Raw genomic sequence first — 24,731 nt, 5'->3', positions numbered from 1 at the left:
GTCTGAACACACTGACTTGTAAGAAAGGTATCTATGCCCACCGGTTGTGAATCTGCCAGTGCAAGATAGGGGGTTTGTTTTGGTTGGGGTTTTTTTTGCTTATCCAGTTTTCAAACTCCTGTCATGATGGGCTGCAGGAACTCCTATCACTAAGCATTGCTTGTGTTTGTTTAGATTTGGTGCTGCTGACTTCATGTTTTCATAGGTCCTGTCTAGCCAAGATTTGAACTACCTTGTTTGCATTTGATAGCTAGCATTCGAATTGGTATTCCGGGACCTTAGCCAAGGGCATGTGTGTTATAACTGTGACTGTAACATAACTGTCACAGGCTTCAAGTCAGAAAGTACCACTGTGATCATCCCATCGAATCTCCTGTGTACCTCGGTTCATAAGAGTTTCTTGGATGAATCTCTGATAATCCCATGCCCTCTGTCAGATAAATTGCGCAGGCTGAACTCCTTAGTCATGGCCCGTATGGCCCAACTCTTTAGCGATTCTCACGGCCCATCCTTAAAACTGGGTCCACGCTAAGGGGCACGTTGAAGAGTGTGCTCTGCACCGGGAGAGGCTTTTTGCAGCAGGAGAACACAGCAGACTCCTCTTGCTTCACGCTCCTGCTCCAGCCTTGCCTTGCTGCTGCCCAGCAGGCTGTGCTTGGCTGGGCTGGCCTCCCCAGGTCTCGTTTAGATCGCTGCTTAGCAAGGCTGGCTCTCCAGCCCCTGCGCCAGCTGATCTGTCTGTCCGCGTTACACAACCTCCCGTCAGCCCAGCGTTGTTAGACTGCTTGCACCCAGCTTACACAAGCATCTCAGTCTCTGTTTGTGACCTGTCATCTTTACGCTTCAACACTCTCCTAATTATTTTCCAAGTGTAAAATTTGTTAGTAACGATGGGCTTTTTTCAAAGTTCTTTATAAAAGCACAAATCACTTCGCTAGAACAAAACCTAAGCCCTGCAGAACCTCTTGAAAATCATCAGGGATGTGTATTTTTACATGTGTAACTTATATTTTGTGACTGATCGCTTACCAATTTTTAATCAATTTATGTAAATGGACATTTTCTGTTTCATTCTTATTCTTAAAGTGAAGCAAATGCATTGCAGACATCCGAGGTTATTATGTCAATGCTATTATCTTTATCAAACCAAACATATAATCTCATTGGAAAGTGGCCAAGATCTGTTTCTCATAAACCCATGTTGATGTTACCCTTTCATGCTTTGCTGTTCAAGGGATGGGAAGTTAAATTTTTAGCTGTTAGTATGTTTAGCTGACAAGCTAGTGTTATTCTTTTGGGCAGGGCTATCGAATGTCAAGCTTTGCGGGAGGGAAAAGAAAGAAAAAGAAAAAGGAAATATTTTGTTATAAATGTGATGCTTTCAGCTTAATTCTTAACTGTTCTGGGAGACTTTGATTAATGTATCCTGGCCAGGAGTGCAGCATTTGCCTTTGGGTGTTTTCTAGCAGGTTGTCAAGTGGTGTTAGGAATGCACAAAAAGTGACAGCTCTTTTCAGCATTTAAAAAGCTTCCCAAGACAGACACATCCAAACTCCAGATAAATTACTACGTAAGTGTTCAGGAGCTGGGATACCCCAATCTGCAAAGTGTCTTTGTGGCAGTGAAAGGTGCCTGTCCCCACTTTCCAAGAGTTTTGCAAGCACACTACATGGAACGCTTGCTTCTAGTCTGAGTTGTTACAGCAGAGAAGGTGGCCTGTTGGCTTTTTCCTTTGTCTTTGCGCTATATCCTTCCCACATACTGTTTCTTTTGAATCTTATTTCCAGCAGCAGCAAGCAGTTGGTCCTTCCTCGGGTGCTGTGTGCTGCAGAGCCAGGCTGGAACGAGGCCTTGGAGACTCTTGACTTTCCAGGTGCAGGAGTTTAAGTTGGGTATTTGCAATAATATGGCCCTCTGCAAGGATTTTTTTTTTTCCCAAAACAGAAAGAGCAAGTCATGTTAAAGGACTATTTTCCTGTATTCTCTTCCAATGAACACCTGCAAAAGGTCCCTAGCAAAAAAGAGAAGCAAACTGGGAGGAGGAAGAATTCACGATGCTGCTGGTTGTGGTGCTGCAGATCTCCAGGGTGTACCAAGGAACTCCTTACTGCTGTTCTTGTGTCCTACAGATGTGAAACGTGGGCACAGAAGAATTAAATGACTAGGTGTAGGTGGCTTAGCAGGCCACAATCTGAGGGAAGAACTGAAAAAGTTTATCTCCAGGATCCATTAAGCCACTATTAGAGTTTAAATTAAGGTCTGTGCAAAGACCTATCACTTTTCTGTTGTCTAACTATTTTATATTCTTTTCCCTCAGTATAATTAAGTTCAGCATGTACGTACATAGACACGCATGCACTTGTTCAGTCTTACTTGTTTTGTGAAAACAAAGACATGAGAAGTTATGAGATGCTGAACTTATATGGAAGGCTGTGTGGGCAAGTTTTCCTTGCTTGCCTGGCCTGTGCACCAAGACAGCTCTTCTCCGGGAAGAAAATAAAGTATGTCCAGCTAAATAAAGGCTGCAGTCATTGGCGTGATAAAGGAAACAGAAGGTGTAAGTTGTTCTCCAGCACAGATTGCTCGGGCCAGCTGCTTGCAGCCCCGGCCAGCAAGACCGAGGGGACCTCCTGATGTTCTGGGTGCTCTGCTGGGCTCAGCTCTGGTTTGCTGATGTGTTTTAAGGTCTTCAAGTATTATGCTGCATTGGAGGGACAGGAACAAGTGAGAAGTGGCTTCTAACTCTGCTTTTATGTGAGACGAGGTGGGTTTTGTGAGAAGAGTGGTCGAATTAAAGGTGTATTCATCGTTGTGTAAGAACTGAGATTTGAAGAACTCTGAAAATATCTCTTTCTACAGCCTGTTACAGGCAGGGCTGTTAAATGGGTGTTAGTCCAGCTCTCTGGTTTGGTGGGGAGTCTTGGTGTATTTTGTGGTTTTGGGGTTTCTTTTTTACTAATTTGAAAATTTTTGAGGTAGTTTCCCAAAATAAATGTACTTAGTCTGTAATTAGAGACTAAGTCTGAAGGCCTGTTCAGTGGGTATCTTCTAGGATTGGTAAGGCTGCCTAACCTGCGATTGACTAGCAAATCCAACACAGTTCAAGGGCTTAATTTTGGAGGCAGAAAATATATGTTCTGACTTGCATGATCTCCATTACAAACATGGTAATATATTTCCTGTTCTTGCATTTCTGCTTAAATAAAAGTTCCAAAGGGAATGGTTTGTTTTAAGCGACTCTTCTAAATTAGCATATTTCACAAATGATAAAAAATAATATGAAATGAAAACATTTGAAAGTCATTATGTAAAGGTCACATTTATGTTCTTCCATTTATAAGGTGTCAGCAGATAGAAATGAATCTGGTTTAGCTAGTGCTCAGCTTTGTTCCTGCTGCAAAGAAAATTTTAATTGTTTACAAAGTATTTTACTGAAACTCTAAAGCCATGCAAACAGTTCTGTTGGGTCTTAGCAGATTTACCATTTTGACGTATTTTACCATTCAAAACACCTACGTGCTGGAAGGTACATGTTATGCTGCTGCACTCGGGTTACAGTGAAACCGTTTTATTATTTCTGAATGTTTGTGTCTGTAACTGAGCGTCCTTTTCTCTACTTAGGGTTACCGGTGGATTATAATTAATTCACTGGTAAGAATATTTCACTTTGTTTTACAAACTGAAGTATGGAATTGCTAGGTTACAGCAGGATGGGAAATGGTAGCAATAATGGGATGAAAATGAAATTTGCCTGTTATTCAGTCCTGCCTCTATGCTACATGAGACACACTCAGGTTAAATTTGCCAGGACAAACCTAACTAAAACTTGCCTTGTTCTGCTAATTCTTCGTGCTGGGTTAGTTTTGCCTGGCAAAGCTTATTGGCCAAATGAGCATTAACATTTACACGCCGAACGGTAACGTGGGGTAAATAGGAACATGTTCAGTTCATCCTGGAAGGCTGAGAAGGGTGGCAGTGCTCCTCCGGCCGGGTCTCCCGCTGGGCGGGGAATGGCACCCCTCCTTTTTAGGAAAGACAGCGCTTCTACTTGGCAAGCACACAGGAAAGGGAAACTGAAGGGGATTTCATACCCATAAAATAAGTTAATTGGAAAATTGCCTTAGAGTAATGAGAGAAGCTGAAAGAAGAAGAAAATCAGATGGCTTCTCTCTGCGTGCAAGCACCCTGCAGCTGTACTGGTCCGCAGACAGGTTTTATCTGTCGTGTTAGACCCGCATCATACTGGGAAACGCTGGCCCTCTGAGGGCAGCAGCATCTCCCCTCTTCCCTCCACACATTTTCAGCTCTCTGAAGATGATTTTTAGGCAGCGGCACTGAAATGTCTCTCTCCACTCCTGCTGTGGCCCAGGCCAGGGGCACGGAGCCTCCAAGGGCTGGCTGGAGCCGCCGCCTCCTCTGGCTGGCTGCGTGGTACAGAAGAGTCCAGCACCAAACCAAGGATAATTCATAACCACAGTCATTACGACTGCAAAGGCATCAGCCATTGTACGTGGAGGTATTTGTATCTTCTCTCTGAGTCTTCCAGCCTGCAACTCGTGCTCTTCCAAACCCCTTAGAAATGAAGACAGAAGTAGGAGCCTGCTACGGGTGGGACACGGGACCAGGATCACAGGCACATCGGCATTTGGCTTCATCTGTTTGGGAGGTGATGTCTGTGTGAGACATTTTACATGCCCAAATACTGTGTTTATGGATGACGTGAAGTAGGTGAAGCAAAATGCTTTTTAAAAACAGCACAAGCTGTTGCATAAACTTTAATGAACGCTAGGTTCAGAAGTGAATTCCAGAAAATACCAAATTCTCATGACATGTCTAAAGTGTTTTTTTGGTGGTTCATTATTTTTTCTTGCTGTCTGAGCAGAGGTGATCTGGTGCTGTGAGGTTTGTCCAGCTTTTTTTCACACATTGATTTCACAGTTTCCTTTGAAAAAGTCATTTTGTGAGGCAAGCCTGAACTGTTTCTGGTATTTCATCTAGAATTACAGGCTTATGTGGCACCTGTGAAGCACTGGTAATTAAGAGAGTTAATGGGGTGCTACCTGCAATTAATTCAATTGCTTGTGACAAGAACTCTTTTGTTTAACCATAGGTTATCGTAGTGCAGTTGTGTTGGGAGGTTTTCATCTGTAAAACACGGTCTCTGCCCATGGTGTTGGGTTTCTTAGGTGTTTTCATGGCTCTTGCGTTGAGATTTGTGATTTGAGATGTTGATTTCCCTTCCTCCTGCACCTTGCAGGACGAGTTTAAGTTCTGACGTTCAGCAGCAGATGTTCCTCTTCCATAAGACTTTGACATGTCCCTTAAGCAATTTAAAAAGTAGCAAGCTGTACTTGCGTCCAGCAAAAAAGCAAGCTCAGCCTTTTCTACAGTGCCAGATTTAGCCATAAAGATCTGAATTCAGCTCCTCATTTTCTGTAGGCTTCTAGCAATGACTCAGGCAAATAGAGTAAATCTCTCTCAGCCTGTTCTGTGAAATGCTGTTCACTGAAATGTGAGCATCCTTGGGGGCAAGGGCCGCTTCTTCTGAGTTTGGAAAATGAGTTACCACTGGGAAACCTCACTGTGCTTCACTAACACAGCTAACAAATAGCAGGCTGTAACTTCACCAAGGGTGACTTGGTGAAGAAGAATGTTGGCTGAATGCTGATATGTAATGAAGCTGTAAAATTTTCTTCCTCACTTGCAAGTTATCTAATGGCATCTGCTGTTTGTTCACAGAAAGGGGATTTTCTCCTTTAGGATCGCTTTAAATGATGTGTGCTTATAATTGAATGTACAAGGTGTGGGAATAAAAGGTCCTGAATGCTATTAAAAATTTATAGCACAGGCATAATAATAAAGGCACAGAGCTGGTACATGAGAGCAGCTACTTCAGTAACATCTTGAGCTCTTCACAGTCCCTACTGCTGCGTGCCTGAGCCTGCTTTGGCTCCCAGTTATGTCTTTGGGAGAAATCCTAGATTCCTCTGATAGTGGGTTAGACAGGTCTTAATGTGAAATGCAAAAGGTGATGGCACTAAATGCGTAAAGCTTTCATTTTAAATACAAAAATTGTTTTTATTTTTTTCCTCTAAAATGTGTTACTGTTCATCTTTAAAGGCTTTTGAATCTTTAAAATTTGAAAACTTTTGCAACATTGTGACGTTTCCCTGAAGAGGCAGTACTGACAACAGAGGATTTAATGAATTAAGTCGTATGCAGGTACCAGCTAACACGTCCTAAGTTCACTGTCAGAGCAAAGCAAGTTCTGGGCTTACGCTGCAGGATGCCTGGGAAGGCTGCAGCCTGTTCCCACCAAGTTGGGTATCTCGCTGTCGAACACGTGACTGTAGGCAGAGCAGAACTGCACCTCTGTTCATAAATCCACAGCGAACCAATAGACAGCTACATCGGAGAAAGGTGTCAGTGGATCCCGCTGCTGATTTGTATCTCAGGCGATCTCTGGTTAGAAGAGCAGTTGCGGTACTTGAGCAAATGTACAGATTTGGCACACAGATGTGAAAATGTAATGATAAGGTGAGATGTTCATTCTGCTGATTTAGATATTTGATTTCTGCTCCTGTGTCAGAAGTGTGCCTCTTCAGTTTCCTTTTCTTCATCACTAATAGGGGTAAGAGATGTTACAGCTCTGCATGACAGAAGTGAGCCCTTCCCTCATTTGCTGACCTACTGCTCCTGCTTGCTTCAGCAGACAGAGCTTAGTCTGTTCCAAAATGAGGACTTTGTCCTGTTAGGCAAAATTAAGTAACCATCAGTAAATACAGCCATGTGAGTTTAAGCATTAAAAAAACCCCCAACCCAATATTTATAGGCTAGCTGGCCACAGAAGCAGAAGTCCTTAGGCCAAGAAGTCTAGGTAAGATCTCCAAGTTGCGTGCCAGGGAAGGAGACACGCTCGCACAAACGTGTGGGCAGGAGAGGAGAGGGCTTTCAGATGTCCCTAGCAAGGCTGTGACGCACCAGGCGGACAGCCTGGACCTGCAGGGCTGGAGAGGGGTCTCAAAACAGCGACGGCTCTTTTCAGAGCGAGACAGGAGAACTTTGGCTGTCTGAGACCAGCAGTGCTGTGGCCCAGGCTCACTCACTAGCAAGTCTGAGTTTGTTCTTAAGTCATTGCCACTTACAAAGTGTTTAAAGTAGTTTAATTTTTTTAACGTTACTGAAAATTCAAGACTTTGAAAGGAGGAACTTAAAGAAACACAGTGAAACCGCAAAGCATTACAACTTTCTAGTTTGGGAACAGTGCTGCTTCAAACCCTGCTCTTACGGGGTTATAGGCATTGCCATGTACAAAATAATTTTTTGTGTGGTCTTATTTTTATTTCTTTCATTTGATCCCCTTTCCTCATGGGGTGAGGATGTAGTTTATTCCCAGATCTGGTAGTCCCTCACAAGTTAGTAGGCAAGAAACTTGACCTCAGTTGTTAAATCTTTCTTAGAAATCTTCTGAAGGCTCAGGCGAAGGCCACTCTCTTGCTTGTGTAACTTTTGAAGTCTTAGTCAGAGCCCATATGTTACAACCTGGAGGAAATGATGCTTGGGGATGACTACAGAACATGTTCCTGCTGTTAATTTGGGTGTCATTCCAGAAATTTAATTTGTAAATTGTAAGCTTTCCCTTTCATTTTGTTAACACGTTTACTTGTTAATTCCAGTTTTTGCTGCTGTTCCTCACTAAGGAACTTAATGAAGAGATAAATTTTATATTAACAAAGAGAGGTATTTGTTCGCCCTGCCTGCAATGAGTAGGGGAAAGCAGAGAGCATACATGTGTGAAAGCAGAAATATGATTTATGGATAGGAAACTCACTTTAATGGAGCTTCCTGCTGCAAACATCGTTCTACGCCAGTCTCTCTGAATGGGTGTGTAATTTACCAAGGCTGAGGCTATAAAGTACTAATGGGGAATTCTTCCTTCCAAAAAGAAGCGAATAGCTTTCAGTGGTTTGATGCTTAAAACTGACCATGCCGTAATAATCTGCTTTGCAGCAGGGAAGCTAGGAAAATTAATGAAGAAAAGGTAGCTTACCATTTATAACCTCTTCATACCACGTGTTTATTATCTGTCAGTGAGATTGCCCTTCATAGTGAAGGATGCATCATATAACCGAACCCAATTAATGCTTATTTATCTCTGTGAAAGGTGAAATCGCGGAGCCATAAGCCGTGGGCTGCATGCGTGGCTGGTGTGGGTGTATGTGTGGGTGCTGACGCTGCGCCCGAGGTGCACGCCGACTGCTTGCTCTTGAGGTCTGTTCCTGCAGAAGCACTCTGTAAGCACTTAACCGCAGGAGCCCAGAGTAGCTGTAATAATAAAATGTCAAATTCTCAACACAGGGTTAGGGCAGCCGACCACGGATCAGCGTGGCTGCACTGGGGAATGCCTTTTTGAAGCAGCCTGCTTTGTAGGCTGCGTGGCAGTGGATGCAATCTCCGATCTGCTCATGTTTTGTGTGACTTAGTGCTTTCGTTGCTGCTGGGCGTGAGTCGAGCTATGGCGTTGCAGCCAAGTAACAGGCAATGGATGAGTTTGCATTGTGTGTATTTGCAAAGCTGATACATCTACAGCTCTGAGGGTGAGAAAGCTCGTTGTGACTGTGTCCGCTCCCTCTGGTGCGCTGATTCCAGCTGTGCCGCTGCCGAAGTCTGTACCGCAGCCTTTTAGGCTGACTATTCTTCACAGTTTATTAAGACCGAGAAACAAGTTAAATTTACAGATTCTTTCTTTGCAGTAACACAAACTGAGCAGCTGTCTCGCTTCTTGCTTGGTTCTGTTTAACTTCAGTTTGTCTGGAAAAGTTGAACAAGCTCAGAGCGATTGCTGTGGACTTTTGAAGGTTGAAGTTTATTTTAGAAACCTTGGTGCGAAGTGGTAGGCTTGAGAAGCTTTCAATTATTTGAAATGGAATTACAATGTCGCCTCCTGAGCCAGGACTTTGTGTCCCAGCGAGGAGGGGAAGAGCCAAGAAGTGTGAATGCCTTAAAAGGAGAGGAAGCGTGTAGATATCTGCAAACTAATATTGATATCTCCCGGATCACATTAAGAACGTTTTCCAAGTTTGAAGTCTCGTGTCTTGAGGAAGCTCAGAATAGCAGTAATGCCATAAATGCAGCAGAGCAGACTGAGCAACGAGCTTGTTTGTCAGCTCGGTGTGACGCCGCTCTTCCACTTGTGAAGCTGTGGAGGAGCGGGCCCTCGCCTGTAACTCGGCATCCCCGAGCCTCCCCGCTCAGCTGTACGGTGTTGCGAACGGGCTGCTGCAGGCGGCGCGATGGTTGATGACTCCTTGGGTGAATCTGGAAACTCGCTTCATTCCCCCACATTTTGATAAATTTGGGTTATGCAAAGTGATGCCTTAAATCCGGTTAAGTGGATTAGCTTTCTTTGGCATGACCTTTCCAAAGAGTCCCGTTAAAATTTGATGTCCTAAGGTTGTTTCAGGCTTACACCCTTACCTTCAGCATAAGGACATTTCACCTTGTGTGGATTATATGATGGGGAATAAGTGTCTGTGACCCCAGTGAAGGTGTTTTGGGTTTGGGTTAAACCCCAAGTGAGTCACGCAGTTAAACGAGTGTTTTTGCTGCTTTGGAGTAGAAGACAGTTCACCTGTTAAGCCCTTTCAGAAGCAGCTTATGCTTTGGCCAACAACTCGTGTCAGGTTCAGCATGGAGGAATCCAGAAGAGGCGGCCTGCGCCCTTACGGGGCCGGAGACCCCTCGCGTGGCGGGGAACGCAGCGCGTGAGGGCGGCTGCTCTGCCCAGAGCCCTGCCTGTACCTCTGCCCTGCCCTTGCCTCTCCTCTCAACTGTTAGTACTGGACACAGGCTTTCTCCTGAGAAAGAGGCTCAGCTATCATTCTGATGAAAAAAAATCGGGATTCTTTCTACTGTAGTTATAGATGAAACACTTACTAGTCTTCCAGAATCACTTTGTTGCAGTTGCTCGGCTTGCCATCTTATACTTTGAATTCAGACAGCAGCACAAATGATCCAGCGCTCATAATGTGTAGAATATACAGAATATGATTGTCTGCAATGTCTGAAGGATATTTTGAAAAGTTACCCTTAAAGTAGCAGTGGAAAATTTCTCACAGTGCTCAGAAATCTGGAAATGAGAGTCAAGGGGTATGGTATTACGTTTTTTATTTTAATTAGAAGGTTTTTCAAAAAACTGCTGGATCTGTGTCTCCGCCTCTTCCTTTCTCTGCTAGCCCACACTCTGCTCTTCCTGTCTCACACAAGGACTTGCTCCTTGTCCTCCTTAATAGCAGAGCGTCTGATTTATTCTACAGGGTTTAAATTAAGAGGAAACTCAGCAGTAGGGGAAGAAGTGATGGATTTGAAAGCAATTTTCAGGCTCTTCTGTCCTGGCTCATTAGACAGCCTGCTTTTTTTTCCTTTCCTTTTTTTTTTCTTTTTTCAAACTTAGAAAAAACACAGTTGCTACAGAGCAGCAGAAATACTGCCTTGCTCTGGGCTGCTGGCGTTCGGCGTGCTGCTGCCCGCCTGTCCCCGGCAGCACTGCTGGGCCCTGGCTGCCCCCAGGGACCCGGGCATCGGTGCCCACGGGGCACCCCGCTGTGCCAGCCCGGGCGGCTGCTGTCGCGTGGGGCAACGTTAGCTCTGATGCTGCTCCGTAAAACGTAAAGAAAACTGAGAACCTCTTCAGCAGCCACGGTGTAAAATGGAAATGCTGTCCCCACGCACACACACCGCTGGGGAAACAGGTTTTCTGTCATCCGAGAAGAGCCAAAGCATCATCATTTCAACCTGGGTTTGCCTCTCGTGAAGTGTCTGCGTAGAGCCGTGTTTGGAGCCACGGGAATTCTCATTCCTGTATGGAGTTATTTGTGATCACAGATGAGGGCAGGCTATCAAAATGGCAGTGGCCTGATTCCTCTGCATCTCGGTTACAAATCATCTGGGTGCCAATTTAATTCACTACGTATATGCTCTTATAAACATGCCTAAGTGAACTGAGGAAAGGATAATGTCTGAGGTTAAAATATGAACTAATTAATCTTAGTGCTTTCTGAGCCTTTGCTTCTTTAAGTAAGAACAGTTACACAATTGTGCCTTTTAAAGAACGAAAAAGCTTCATTTCTAGGGCAGCGGAGGGAAGTGCTCCAGCTCGACCAGCCGTCCAGGGGAGACAAACCAGACGGCGATGGTGTGCTCTTTAGTGAAACTCCCAATTTGCGCTCTTACACCGTCTAAAGACGCTAGAGCGTGCATCTGAGCTGCTTGTTGTAGGGGTCTGTGTGTTGCTAATGAGGTCCAGGCAGCCCAGGAGGCTTCTGCTGAGCTAGGGAGGCCAGCTAGGGAGGTCCTCCTTCTGGGAAGGAGGAGATGGGCTCTGCATGCTCCTTGCAGGGTCACTTCACAGCCTGGAGTTTATAGTAAATGCTCCTAAATTTCTCTAGGAAAACCAGAGTAGTAGAACATGACATTCCTCGCATTTCTAATCTAAAAGAGTAAGTATTTCCATGTGGCCAACATGCAGCCTACAGAAGAGGCTGAAGGATGGCTTTAAATCCTTAGTCAGCTTTAAAGAAAAGTCTGTACAATGAGGCAGAACAGCAAACAAATAGAAATAGATGTGTTTGGTTTTTTGGAGGGGCGTATTGTTTTAATTTGTCCCTAGAGAAATGGGATGGGCTGTACAGCCCTGCGTGGTTACTGGGGGACCTTGCCTGGTCGCACTGCCATAACTTCACGGGAGCAGTCATGGAAGGTGGTGAGCAGTCATAGCTGTAAAAGACAGCAGCAGCTTAGCCGTGAGGACATTCATACCTGGAAATGAAATCCTGCATGTGTTAATCTCTCAGATAACAAGCCTCACAGAACCAAAACAAGAAGTAAATAGCTGTCTGTTGATCCATCAAGCCATGGGTGTGTTTATGTTGCCTGAAATATTAATGCTGCCATGTAGCACAGTGTAGCACAGACGTCTCTTTGTTCAGAGGCGAGTCTTTGTCGTCTTGACACTGGATTTAAGGCGAGTGCCCTAGTTCATACACGCTGCTCATCTCTTACATAAAAGATTTTATAATTGCTCTTGATACAAACATAAAACAAACCTACAATTCTGAATAGCCAAGCAATGCAGTGCCTTTATTGTATTTTTGTCCGTTCACTACTAATAATGTCTTATTTTGGATTATAGGACAGAAAACTCACAAAAGTAGAGAGGCAGAGGTTTAAAGAGGAAGCAGAAATGTTGAAAGGTCTACAGCATCCAAACATTGTGAGATTTTATGACTTCTGGGAATCCTGTGTAAAAGGCAAAAGATGCATCGTGCTGGTTACCGAATTGATGACCTCTGGAACACTAAAGACGTAAGTACTGCGCTCCTGGTGAGGAGGCTAAGAATAGCGATGGAAATTTTTAGAAAAATCCTACTTTCATATTCTGAAAAAAGGCATCTCCAGATAAAAGAAAAAAATGGAGCTGTTCTCTGGTGTCTGTCAGTTGTCCCCGCATCTGAACTGCATTGATTTGACGGGAAGAATTTTGGCCTCCATCTCTCTTTCCCTGCTCTCCTGTTTCAGTTATGCAACTAGAAGCTGTTCTCTGGCGTTTTTCATTTTCTGTCTGCGACGTTTTAATTTGTCAGGGTGTGTTTTTGTGATTGCTTTTGTGCTTGTATTTGCATGTTTTGTTAGAAAATTCAGACAGAATAGCACTTGAATGGTAGCATTTTTTGAAGCAGAAGGTGCTCTAGGTTATCTGCTAAACAATATCAATTAATAGCTTTGGTACTGACAGTCTTGTTAAGGTTGATATAAAACAGTTGGCATGAATTCTGGAACAGATTTTCAGCCCCAATGGGAGCAGTACTCATCACTGCATATATCCAGTGTGCTACTCTGCCAGTGCATTAGCAGGTTTTGCATTTTTCTGAAATGTACCCTCCCAATCAGTGGTTTGGGTAAATGGAAAAAATGCAGGTGCATGGTACAGAGGTCAAAGTCTTGTGGTTAAAATTAAACTTCAGTATTCTTCTGATTTGAATATATGAAACGTATTCTAAAGCTGTTCTCTGCATGAAGTGAATTGCTGTACTATTAGACTTGCAAATATTTGGTTGTATTTGCACCAAAAATGCTTATTATCTTCCTCCCTAAAAATGAATGCTCTAATTCCTCCTTTGAAAAGATCTGTTTCTTTCAATTTTGTGATATTTCTGAGCTGCTATTATGGTGTCTAATAAGGGGCTTTTATCCAGAATGGAGTTTCAGCTGTTAAAGCCCCTAGAATCTCTCATAACACTTCATTTTCTTTATACCCACTTCTGTGTATGTTTGTGCTCTAGGTATCTGAAGAGATTTAAAGTAATGAAACCAAAAGTCCTGCGTAGTTGGTGCCGGCAAATCCTGAAGGGTCTTCTTTTCTTGCACACAAGAACTCCACCAATAATTCACAGAGACTTAAAATGTGACAATATTTTTATTACTGGACCAACTGGATCTGTGAAAATAGGAGACTTGGGTCTGGCAACCCTCAAGAGAGCTTCGTTTGCCAAAAGCGTAATAGGTAATCCTCCTGTTCTCCTTGGCTTCCTTCTGTTGGTATGGTGCTTGTCTTTTTAATATCTTTCTTGCACATTTTGCATTAGTGGTCTTTTCACTTCTAGGTTGGTAGTAGAGATCAAAGTGGTTTTGTGACTGTTCCCTTTATACCACTGTAAAAATCTCAGTCAGTAGGAAATGGTATCATGACTTCCTCTTCTCCTTCCTTCTGTGTCACAATGGTAAAACGCTTTTTTGGTTTGTTTTTTAATTGAAATATTACTTGGTATCCACAAATCCTCTCCTCTCTTCTTCAAAAGGAGCAGCAAGGGTTCTCAGCAGCTTGGGCGCATCATCCTCCTGAGAACAGGCTCAGTGCCTGCTGCAGGGGGCGAGGAGAAGAGAGGGAGGAGAGGGAAGAGAAAGCGTGCCCGGCGCTCTCCCTGGCAGGGGAGTGCTGCAAAAGCCTGCGAAAGCCCCTGGGAAGGCTTCTGCTTCCAGTGATGCTGGGATAGGGATGGTTACTTTTGCTGAAGGGAGAGGCAGCAGTGCCCTGCAGAGCTGGGCTTCTGTCCTTTGCAGAGAAGGTCGTAGGGGAGCTGGTCTGGCTGGAACACCTTATCCCCATTTACTGGGGCATCAGCAGAACAGGCTGCTTCTGCAGGCAACTGCAGAGCTCGTCCCTGCCTTGACGCCATCCTGGCAGAGTTCTGCTGAAACAACATCTGCAATTTATTAAAAATCAGTAGGTACAAAATTAAAAGAAATTTCCACTAGGATATGCAATAGCTGATGCCCTTAGGTGGTGCCCATGTGTGAGGAGTGTTAGAACTTGGGTTTGCTTGAACTGGGAGGACGTTTTCTGAATGACTGTCAAAGGATGTCGTTTCCTTGCAAAAGTTACATTTAATGTTTTCTGTGTAAACGTCATGTTTTCCTGAATTCTCAAACATTTTGTGTTTTTTACCCAAGCTTCTGTAGCAAATCTCCCTTGTTCAGATTTGTAGGTGATGGTTCTAGGAAGCTGCACATTCCTGAGAAATGATGCTGAAAGTGGGGAAGTTGTCATGCATGTAGTTGTATTTCAGCTTACATGGAAATTAGATTCTATGTGATTAGAGTTAGCAAACTGATAGTTTGCTGATAGTGATAACCACTGTTCCCTTACTATATATGAAAATAGCATCCTATCTTTCAAGCAGTAGTTGCTTAAATAATTATTTTAGCATCTCAAATTTTCAGAGATTACAATCCTTTGCAGTTATTTGTACAAAAGTATCTACCTTAATGCTTAGAGAGCCCAGTATTGCTGAAGTCAAAATGATAGACATTTTGGATATGTGCTTGGCTACTGTGGGTCTGCTTAACCTTGTTGATTTTAGTGAAATTATGTTGGTTTGTCTGCTAAGTTTATCTAGTTTTTAACTTACAGTAATTGGTGGAGGTTTTTTCTGTTGAGGCTCAGTACTTCTTCACAATTTTTTTGCGATATAACAATTGTCTGTGGGACATAATGGAGTAATATCGGTAATACCAATACTGGGAATAATATCAGTAATACCAAGACGAGTTTTTGTACAATCAGTTGTTACCACAACGCCGTCAAAGCACGCTCGTGTCTAAAAGAAATTCAATACTGAAAAGGGCTGCAGGTTGCTGGCAAGGTGTCTGCATTCATTTTGGCAATATAATCGAGCTTATCTCTTCCATGAGTAGTGCTGCTCTAAGGAAAGAATTAGGAGGGCTTGGAAACACTGGGGAGATGAGTAATTCTGCCCCCTCCGTAGATGTAGTAGCTTTAAAGGAATATTAGTAGCTGCAGTCTTACATCGTTCTGAATGGAATGAAGTCAGCATGGCTGAGGTCCAATTTTTCCCTTGCTGCGTTCGTGCCGTCGCTGATGCTCATCTGACCTTGCAGTGTATCTCTGCAGGGAGCCGAGCCAGGGCAAAACTCCTTCTGCCAAGAGGAGTTGAATGGATGCTGAGCGGCTTCACGTTTAGGTGGTCTGTTTTGTTTAAGGAAACTTGTATGTATTCCTTCCCACCCCCAAGGGTGGGAGGGGAAATGTCATTTTCATGCTATTTTGGAATGGCATCAAGAATTTCTTTTGCTTCTTAGACTATCGCTATCACTTTGTCAGATTTGCTTTAAATGCTCCATAATTCATGAGATTCACTCCTGCTTCTGAGCCTTGTTCCTTCTAAAACAAGGTAGCAGCTCCAAAAAACATTCTCTATGGGAGTTGTTAACCGTTTCAGAGCAGCAGCCACTGCCTGTGTGACAGCTGGGAGAAAAACCCTAAGAGCGGGCACTAAGTTAAGCTTTCATGACATGGGTCCGGCTGATTTACAAAGGCCGAAGGAATGAGTGTCTTTGAGGTGGAAGGAACATAAACAAGGGGAGAGATGGATCCCGAATTTTGCAAAATGAATTTTGCAGAAATGCTTGTGCTGATGCTTGTTTTGAGTTAGGCCAAGTCTACTTCAGAAATGTGCAAAAGCAGAGTTTTTGCTGACAGACCCTAATTTTTAGAGATGTCGTTTATGTTGCCATTAAAAAAAAAAGCTTACATCAAGTCTCCAAACATATATGAGAACTACTTTTCCCTGGTATATGTTACTTTAATTACAGTTGTGCTTTTGCTGCTGATGCAGAGATGTCACAACAAAAACCAACAGACCCGCCGGGCTGCCCCAGGGCTCCGGGGGGCAGTGGGTGCTGAGGCGGCTGCTGCTGGGCTGGACGGGCAGAGCTGGCCCAGGCCCTTCACGTGGTCCGAGACCTCTCGCGCTCCTTTTGGCATCCCAGCGCTCGCGGCTCGCTGGTCCTCTCCCGCAACACACGACTGCATCGATCTCTCTTCCTTCATCTTTTCTAAATGTAAAAAGGAAATAAATTAGTCTTGACTCCTAAACATAAAGTACATTACGAGATACAGCTCCTGGAATAAATTACCTAAGTGTTAACTTTTTTCCCTTTTGCTTTATAAGACCACACTTTTCAGAGTAGTTTGTGCAAACATTGCAGGCGTTGTAAGTCGCCGCTTGTCATAAAGCTGCAACTTCCCGTTACAAAGCAGTAAGAACAGTGCTTCACTTAATATTTATCCAGTTGCATCAGCTTTCGGACACCCTAATCTCTGTTGAGTAGGACCTTATTCTGTGAGTAGCCTCATTGATTTGTCCCACTAAACCCGTGACAGAATTATGTTTAATGTTTTGTGCATGACTTTGTAGGTGATTTGTGATACTACTTGCTTTCAAAGCGCTGTCTGTCTGCTGGGTGGTTGCTATGTATCTCTGGAGGAAAAAGAATGCAAATTTGCATTGATAAAAACAAGAGTGAAGGTTCTCGTTTCTTCCCTCCTTTTCACCTCCACAAGCCTGTACACATCCCTCTCCACCCAGAAAAAGAAACCATTTCATGACTTCCAGTATGGTCAGGCAATGTGCCAGATCTCATTCTCTTGTTCTTCTTTGAAATTTTGATACTTTTTTTTTGTTTCCCTCTTCCCCCTTGTATTATTACCAGTGAGCCATGGGTATGTAAGTGTGTGTTGACTTTGGGTTTCTTCCCTGGAGGATGCTTGAGCTTATTCTAGTTACTTCCCTCTTTTAAAGTAATCTTGCATGCACCCTTGCACAACTGTAATGGGCACACTTATAGGTGAAAAAGATTGTGGTTAAAGCCATTTAGACTTTATAAAAAACTTACATTCTTTTTGTGCGTGTCTGTGTAGGTACACCAGAATTTATGGCCCCAGAAATGTATGAGGAACACTACGATGAATCTGTGGATGTCTATGCTTTTGGAATGTGCATGTTGGAAATGGCTACCTCAGAATACCCTTACTCAGAATGCCAGAATGCTGCTCAAATTTACCGGAAAGTAACCTGTGTGAGTAAACATCCTTAATTTGTATTGGGATTTTGTAATTTGAAGGTTTAAAAATGTATTTCGATGAGGTGTCAGTACTGTCGAATGTGTAGTGTGTTGTAGAAATTGAGGTATCTGAGCTCTGGGTTGCACAAACCTGTTGCAGCTTTATTTATAAGCTTAAATGCCATGGCTGGATTGTGTTTTTACTGCAGCTGCATAAAATATTTTCAGTAACCTTTGCTGCTGATTTTGTCTCCATCAGCCAAAAATACATAAAACTTGGGAATAAGGAGCAGGGAAAAACCTTTGCTCTAGTCTTGCCTCCTAAATGGGGACTTTTCAGACTTGACCAAGTTTCCCACAAAGCTAAAAGGACTAACTTAGGTTACAGCCTAAATACTTATTTATATGGTGGAGGATGTTTGATTCAGATTTCCAGCACAGATTCTCTCTGCTTGTATGTGTAACAAATTATCTGAAGATATAAAAGGGAAAAGATAGCAATGTTTAGTTTTGGAGTCAGCAGAGGCGCTTGATATCTGCATTTTGGAACTCTGCAAGGTCTGGTAATCCCCAGACAGGAACCATGGAAATGGGTTTGCTACATTTTGAGGTGAGGTTAGGCTGGAGGAGAAGTCAATCTAAAATAATCTGTACACCAAATAAAATACCCTCTCCAACATTCTCACTCCCAGATGATAAATGTATTTGCCTACATGAGCTGTACTGCGAATGCCTGAAAAAACTCCTGAGTCTGTAGGATGCTATCAGATTGCAAATCACTGACTGCAGAGAAATGAGGCTTGCCAAAGGCTTTGGCAGCTGTGGTTATATTTTGTTTTATGTGATTAAGCGAAACCAAGAGTTACAGGAGGTTTTTTTTCAGGATAAATTATGTTAAGCAGACTGGTTTGTCAAAGATTTTCCCAGGTGGTACTTTCCATCCAGTTGCTACAAAAGAAGATAGTGAGCTGTGTGGTTGGGCCCTCGTGCATCACCAAAAGATCATAGAATCATAGATTCATTAAGGTTGGAAAAGACCTCTAAGATCATCTAGTCCAACTGCCAACCCAACACCGCCATGGCTACTAAACCGTGTCGCGAAGTGCCACATCTACACGTTTTTTGAACTCCTCCAGGGATGGTGACTCTACCACCTCTCTGGGCAGCCTGTTCCAATGCTTGACCACCCTTTCAGTAAAGACATTTTTCCTAATATCCAGTCTAAACTCCTCCCGACGCAATGTGAGGCCGTTTCCTCTTGTCCTATCACTTGTTACTTGGGAGAAGAGACCGACCCCCACCTCTCTACACCCTCCTTTCAGGCAGCTGTAGAGAGCGATGAGGTCTCCCCTCAGCCTCCTCTTCTCCAGGCTGAACAACCCCAGGTCCCTCAGCCGCTCCCCATCAGCCTTGTGCTCCAGACCCTTCCCCAGCTCCGTTGCCCTTCTCTGGACACGCTCCAGCCCCTCCATGTCTCTCTGGGAGTGAGGGGCCCAACGCTGAACACAGCATTCGAGGTGCGGCCTCACCAGTGCCCAGTACAGGGGCACGATCACTGCCCCAGTCCTGCTGGCCACGCTATTCCTGATACAAGCCAGGATGCCATTGGCTTTCTTGGCCACCTGGGCACACTGCTGGCTCATATTCAGCTGGCTGTCAACCAACACTCCCAGGTCCTTTTCTGCCAGGCAGCTTTCCAGCCACTCTTCCCCAAGCCTGTAGCGTTGCATGGGGTTGTGTGACCCAAGTGCAGGACCTTGCACTTGGCCTTGTTGGATCTCATACATTTGGCCTCGGCCCATGGATCCAGCCTGTCCAAATGCAGTCAGCACGCTCGGGATGTGAAGAGGGTAATCCTCAGAAGAAAGCTGCACTAAAATTTGCAAAGATTAGCTACAGATAAGGTTGCTTTTCTTTCTTTGTGTAAGATAGAAAGAGTAGTTAGGCTTGCATAGTAGATATATCGAGTGGATCCATCCACTCTAAAAGTGTGGTCCCAAAATTAGTTTGTATTCCTTTTATTCAGCTGCTTGTTATGAGCAAAAATCTTCCCAAATGAAACTTAGTAATAGCTGGTTGATTTTGAAAGGTACTTGAGACCACTTGCCTTCTCCAAGAGGTTTAGTGAATCAGGCCAGTACAAATACGGTTCTGTGAAATCCTGCAGTCAGCAAACACTGCTCGAGGTCAAAATTGCATTTTCTGGTTTGCTGTCTGCTAATCTCTCACGCTGGATATCCACCTATGATGGTTTCATCAGATACCCAAACATTCACATGTGCCAGATGACGGGTTTTGGGTTTATGTGCAATTTAATTTTTACAGGTAGAGTTTGTATTGTTCAGTATCTATCTCTTCCCACCACTGAAGACCGGGATGCCGGGAAGTTGGCGCTCGTGTTGTAGATTGCTGTGCTAACCAGCTGTGACCGTGCTAACCTCGAGGGAGAGGGAGGATGCAAACGATTCAGGAGTCTGCGTTTAAAAGTCGAAGTCAGTATCACAAGACACAGGAGGATGTCCCTGCTGGAAATGAGATCCCTGACTTTCTGAAAGCAGGAGGACACTTCTGAAGAGGGGAAGCAGCTTTCTCCCATTTTTGTGTAAACTGTTGCAAGCTGACATTTGAAGCTTGGTAAAGCTGAATCTTTCCCAATGGCCTGCAACCCTGGTTTCTGGTAGTTTAGCTCTTCTTAGAGCGTTGCTTTCAACCCATAGCTACTCAGCAATAATAATAAAAAGAAAGGCATCAGAAGCAGCTCAGCAGTGCAGTTAACTCCATCGCTGTGGCTGGAGCAGCTCCCTGTGGCGCTGCGGGGAAGGCAGCGTGTGCGGGGATGGGTCTGCTGGCGTACTGACTGCAGGCTGTCGCGCTCTGCGCCGTGGGCCGGCTGGAAACGCGTGCTGCGGCCTCCCAGCGAAGTGAAGTAGGTTTGATGGCTCAGTGGAGTTGCTTGCCTGAATCCTTATGAGGATGGCCGCTTGTTCCACATCGTTATTCCACGGTGCTTTATCACATTGTTATTCCACTCGCTCCTCCCCTGCAAGGAAAAGTTTATTTCGTTTGGCACAATGGCTTGTTGGCTTCATTTAGGTATGTAGTCCTTCAGATGTGCTCTAAATGCCATCTTTGTAGCTAGCTTGGGAAACATCTCCTTGGGCTCTAAAGCATCACATGGTGACAACAGGAGTCTCTTCTAATTTTAGGCTCTGGGGCCTCGTCTCCCGAATGTGATAACAGTCTTGTAACCCTAGATACTGAATGGCTTTCCTGAGAAGTGTAGGGCGTGTGCCCTGCTGCCTTGGACAGGCGTTACGTGAGCAGCGTGCCTCGTGTCTGTGGGGCTGCCGTCGCAGTTCGCTGATGTTAAGGCAACCTGGGTACGTGTGCATGCATTTAGAGCCACAAATAATATAGATGTCTTCCATTGCTCCACATACCCAGAGAAACTCTATGTACAACTCTTAGCCATCTGGAATACTGGTAATTAAGACTTCATAAGACTCCTAAGCCTCATTTATCAAAGCAATATCCAAGATGGCAAAGAATAATGATTAATCAGAGGATTCCTAATTAGATGTTATATTTCAATTTGTAGACTTAAGTAGTCATTTTTTAAAACACTGATGAAAGCCTGAGCCAACTAATTTTCTGTGGCAATAACCTATACATAGCTGAGGATTATAAGGTAAATTATTATAAGTTTGTAAAACTGGCCTTATACTAGCAACTCTAGAGCCATGGAAAACTAATGCTTATCCTGAAGAACAAGTAATGGCGGAGAAGCTGTTGCAAGGTCACTATTACTTGTAAGGGATATTTTTGAAACAGAGCTGTCTAGCAGGGAAAGCTGAGGCAGAAAGCATCAGGTGCAGACACGGGGGTTGCTTACTGCTATTTTCAGCTGAACTCAGGGCAGGTGCGGTGGGAGCAAAGGCACCGGGATTCCTTAGATGGAAACATTGGCATTACTGTTGTTCCAAGGAAAGGGTTAACCAGTTCCCTGTGGAGAGGGAAAAAGCCCTGTCGCATGCCATGAGCTGCATGAACTGTCAGACCCGGAGGAGGAGCAGGGGGTGGACCTCTTGGTGAGGGCGCAAGAGGAGCAGCGGGCGCCCTGGGGAGATCCCCGGTGCCAGAAGGAACCTCTCTGGCGGCTCAACAGCTTCTCTGGAGGAGCTGCGTCCGCAGAAGAGCTGGCGACAGCAATGGACCCCGCTTCGATCTGCGTGAGTCGCTCAGCCGGCGCCACGTGGGCTGAGGGAAGATGCTGCTGCTGTAGAGGTGTAGACATTTGGGGTGTGGGGTCCCTCCGCCTTGTCCTGAGCCATCACCTAATGGCAAGGTCTGCCCTGTTAGCTGGGGCAGTGACGACTTACAGACAAAAAAACTTTTAAATCACTTTTCATGAAGAGTTAGGGTTGGTCATGCAGCAGCTATTGCTAGCATTGGGTTTTACTAGCCTGAAATCCTGTATCGAAATGGAGCGTAGACTAAAATCAAGAGGCTGAATGACACTGTTTTCTTCCCAGTGTGAGATGAGGTTTGGGGCTCTCACTAGAGCAGAAGGTGGCCCTGACCTTCTCGGATGGAGGGGATCAGTGGTGCAGCGCTCCTGAACGCTGTCACGGATTTCAGCTTGTCAGTGAGAAATTTAATTTTTGATGAAACTGGTTTTCTGCACTAGAAATGTAAACACTATTTTTAGTCTTTTAAATTGAGGGTCAATGTAATGTAAAAATGCGATTGCTGTCTAGTTTCCTGATGCTTTTATTTTAAAATACAAAATAAAATTACTGAGTTCTCCTGCCTTGGGCTCAGCATCGTGGTGGCAACCACTGGCGGTGCTAATGGCATCTAAAGGGGTTGGAATTGCTTGCTAATGTTTGCATCAAGCAAGCAATTGCTTGCTAGTGAAGGTACAATAACCACCTTATTCTTTAGACTGCCTCTAGCCTTACTTTGGATTACACTGGGATGCACATTCCCTCTGCTGCCCAGCACATCAGTTTATTACTTTGGTTTTGCCATTATAATATCTTTTTCAATTGTTTCTACTCTGTGTCCTAACACTCTATCAAACTCTTGCCTGCTAATAGGATGTAAGATATGTCTGAAGCCATAGCTGGTCAAGTCATGTGCATTGGTAGTCCTTATCAGTATAGAAAATAGAAACATCGCCTTTCTGAGACCTTACTGTTTTGTGTTAAGATATTATGCATTGTGCATGTCTGTGGTGTAAGATTATTACACTTATTTCTTTCAGTGACCTTTTATTCTACCTGACCATATTCTCATGGCTTAATTGCTGCTTTAGTTTTCCACTCTTGTTTTTATACATACAGTTACACATATGTATAATAGTCCAGGATAAAGTGGCAGTCATTTCCCAAGCCATTTCCCCAATGTACAGGGGGGCTCATTTCTTTGCCAGATTAGACGTGCTTGTTACAACTTGTTACCTCTCTCTGCCCTTTCAGCCTGAATTCTGGAGTGTAAACGTAAAAAAGTGGATGTGTAACATAAGTAGAAAATAGATATTTTTCAAGATCCAAGCCACATTTACTGTAGTTAACTTTGAAGTGATTTCCTGGTCAGCATATTTGCAGTGACCTTCATTCTGATGCCATAATCTCATTTTTCATGCATAACTTGATGGTTTTTCTTAGTCAGATTTTTTTTGTGTTTAATCATTCTGCCAAGTGATTTTGATGTAGACAATAGGCATATTAAGTGATGAAACATCGGAGTCCGTGACCTTCCCATGCAGCTCCGGTCCAATGTTTTCTTACTGATGCGCTGGAGAATGCACAGCAGACCAGCTGTATCTGCCGGGGGTTCATGGTGACCTTGTTGGGTTTAGCAGCATAAACCTGTGCTTTAAAACAACCTACGTGTTTATAGAGTTTGGTTTTGCATTTTAAGTTTTCGTATTGTTTCTTTTTTATAAATGTTTTCTCAGCATTCGGGAGGCTATATTCTATATTGCTCATACAGATAGAATAAATTCTATAGCTGTAGCACAGCAACAACAGACAAATAATGTTATGAATGTCATTGCATTGACTTTTTGTGTGTTCAGAGATCTTCTTAGATCTGCAGATAATCTTAGATTAGCATTAGGATTGAGTACCGTTCTGGAGTGAAATAGAGATGAGTTTTTACAATTGCATGCAGCAATCTCGCTGCTGAATATCGTGGAACAAAATCCTGACAAAACTGAGAACTTCTCCTCCACTTTATTGACTTCAGAGAGTGTGTGGTAGGGTGGAATTTCAGTTGGAAACATGGTTTCAGCTTTTTGGAAGACGAGGTTTTTTCCTTCTCTAGGAGCTACATGAGTCTAGAGAATACCTTCAGGTAGAAGGTGGAGTTTTAGTCCAAAGTAGACTCTACCTAGACTAGGAGGGCACCTCCTAGGTGAAGGGAAAGCCTTTAGAAAAATTACTGGCTGACTTCACATTGACTTGTCTGGCATACACTGTGCATCTTATCCAGCATTATGTGTTACTCTTTCACAAGTGTGCTCTGCTGATGGAAAAATGACAAGCGGCTGCAGTTAGACCTCTGAAAAACAAGCTTCACTTTTTTGCCCCCAACATAAAGGTTAAAATTTTAAAGTGCTATATATGCCTGACTGTAGACTCAAATATCGTGTACTGGAGTGCAACGTATTTCAAAGCTAATCACTTCAGAAAGAAGGTGAGGAGACTAAGTGGTGGTGAGGGATTCAGAGTAAATCATCCTGTTTGAGAGAGAGACATTCTCAAAAGGGAGATTATTTCATCTTCTTGCATTTTGCTCTTGGATTTATTTTTATATATATTTTTTTTATATTTTTATATATATATTTTTATATATATAAGCATTTAAAGAATTTTTGTGAAAATATCCCTATGCACCTTGTGTCAACCAGTTAGCCCTGCATTTCAGATGCAGTGGTGTTGAATTTACTTTTCTTTACAAGGCGGCTGTACAGTCTTCAAACTGTCATGGATAATTCCTTAGCTAATATTCTTTGAATTTTGGTGCCATGTTTCCTTGGGAATGCTCAGGAAAGACAGATGGCTTTTGTATAACTGAATGAGATGAGTCCTTTATTGCAAACAAAAACCTGGGTTTCGCATAAACTGCCTTCATTGTCAGGAGGCTCGGAAGCACCAGGGCACGGTGCTGTCGGGAGGGTTTGCAGCATTACAATGAGGTGGCCTTGGAGATTTTAATGAAGAGTAAGGAGCAAAAGCATACTATAGCACGTGGGCATTGAGAAAACACTTTGGCAAAGCAGTTCTGTTCAGTACTTCACCGTG

The 24,731-nt window shown here is 43.7% G+C and overlaps 1 protein-coding gene across 12 annotated transcripts in view; it reads left to right on the top strand.

Moving 5' to 3' along the window:
- Positions 1 to 24,731, top strand: part of WNK2 (WNK lysine deficient protein kinase 2) — a 121,167-nt gene that overhangs the window by 31,848 nt on the left and 64,588 nt on the right. For all 12 annotated transcript variants that reach the window (XM_072875796.1, XM_072875793.1, XM_072875787.1 and 9 more), the window contains exons 3-5: positions 12,191 to 12,363; positions 13,341 to 13,561; positions 17,279 to 17,436. In XM_072875796.1, coding sequence (XP_072731897.1) covers positions 12,191 to 12,363; positions 13,341 to 13,561; positions 17,279 to 17,436 — 552 coding nt within the window. The remainder of the gene's footprint in view (positions 1 to 12,190; positions 12,364 to 13,340; positions 13,562 to 17,278; positions 17,437 to 24,731) is intronic.

This window comes from Ciconia boyciana, chromosome 11, assembly GCF_034638445.1.
Source record: "Ciconia boyciana chromosome 11, ASM3463844v1, whole genome shotgun sequence".
Classification (NCBI taxonomy): Eukaryota; Metazoa; Chordata; class Aves; order Ciconiiformes; family Ciconiidae; genus Ciconia; species Ciconia boyciana.
The sequence above is the reverse complement of the archived record's forward strand: the minus strand, read 5'-3'. Positions and strand labels throughout refer to the sequence as shown.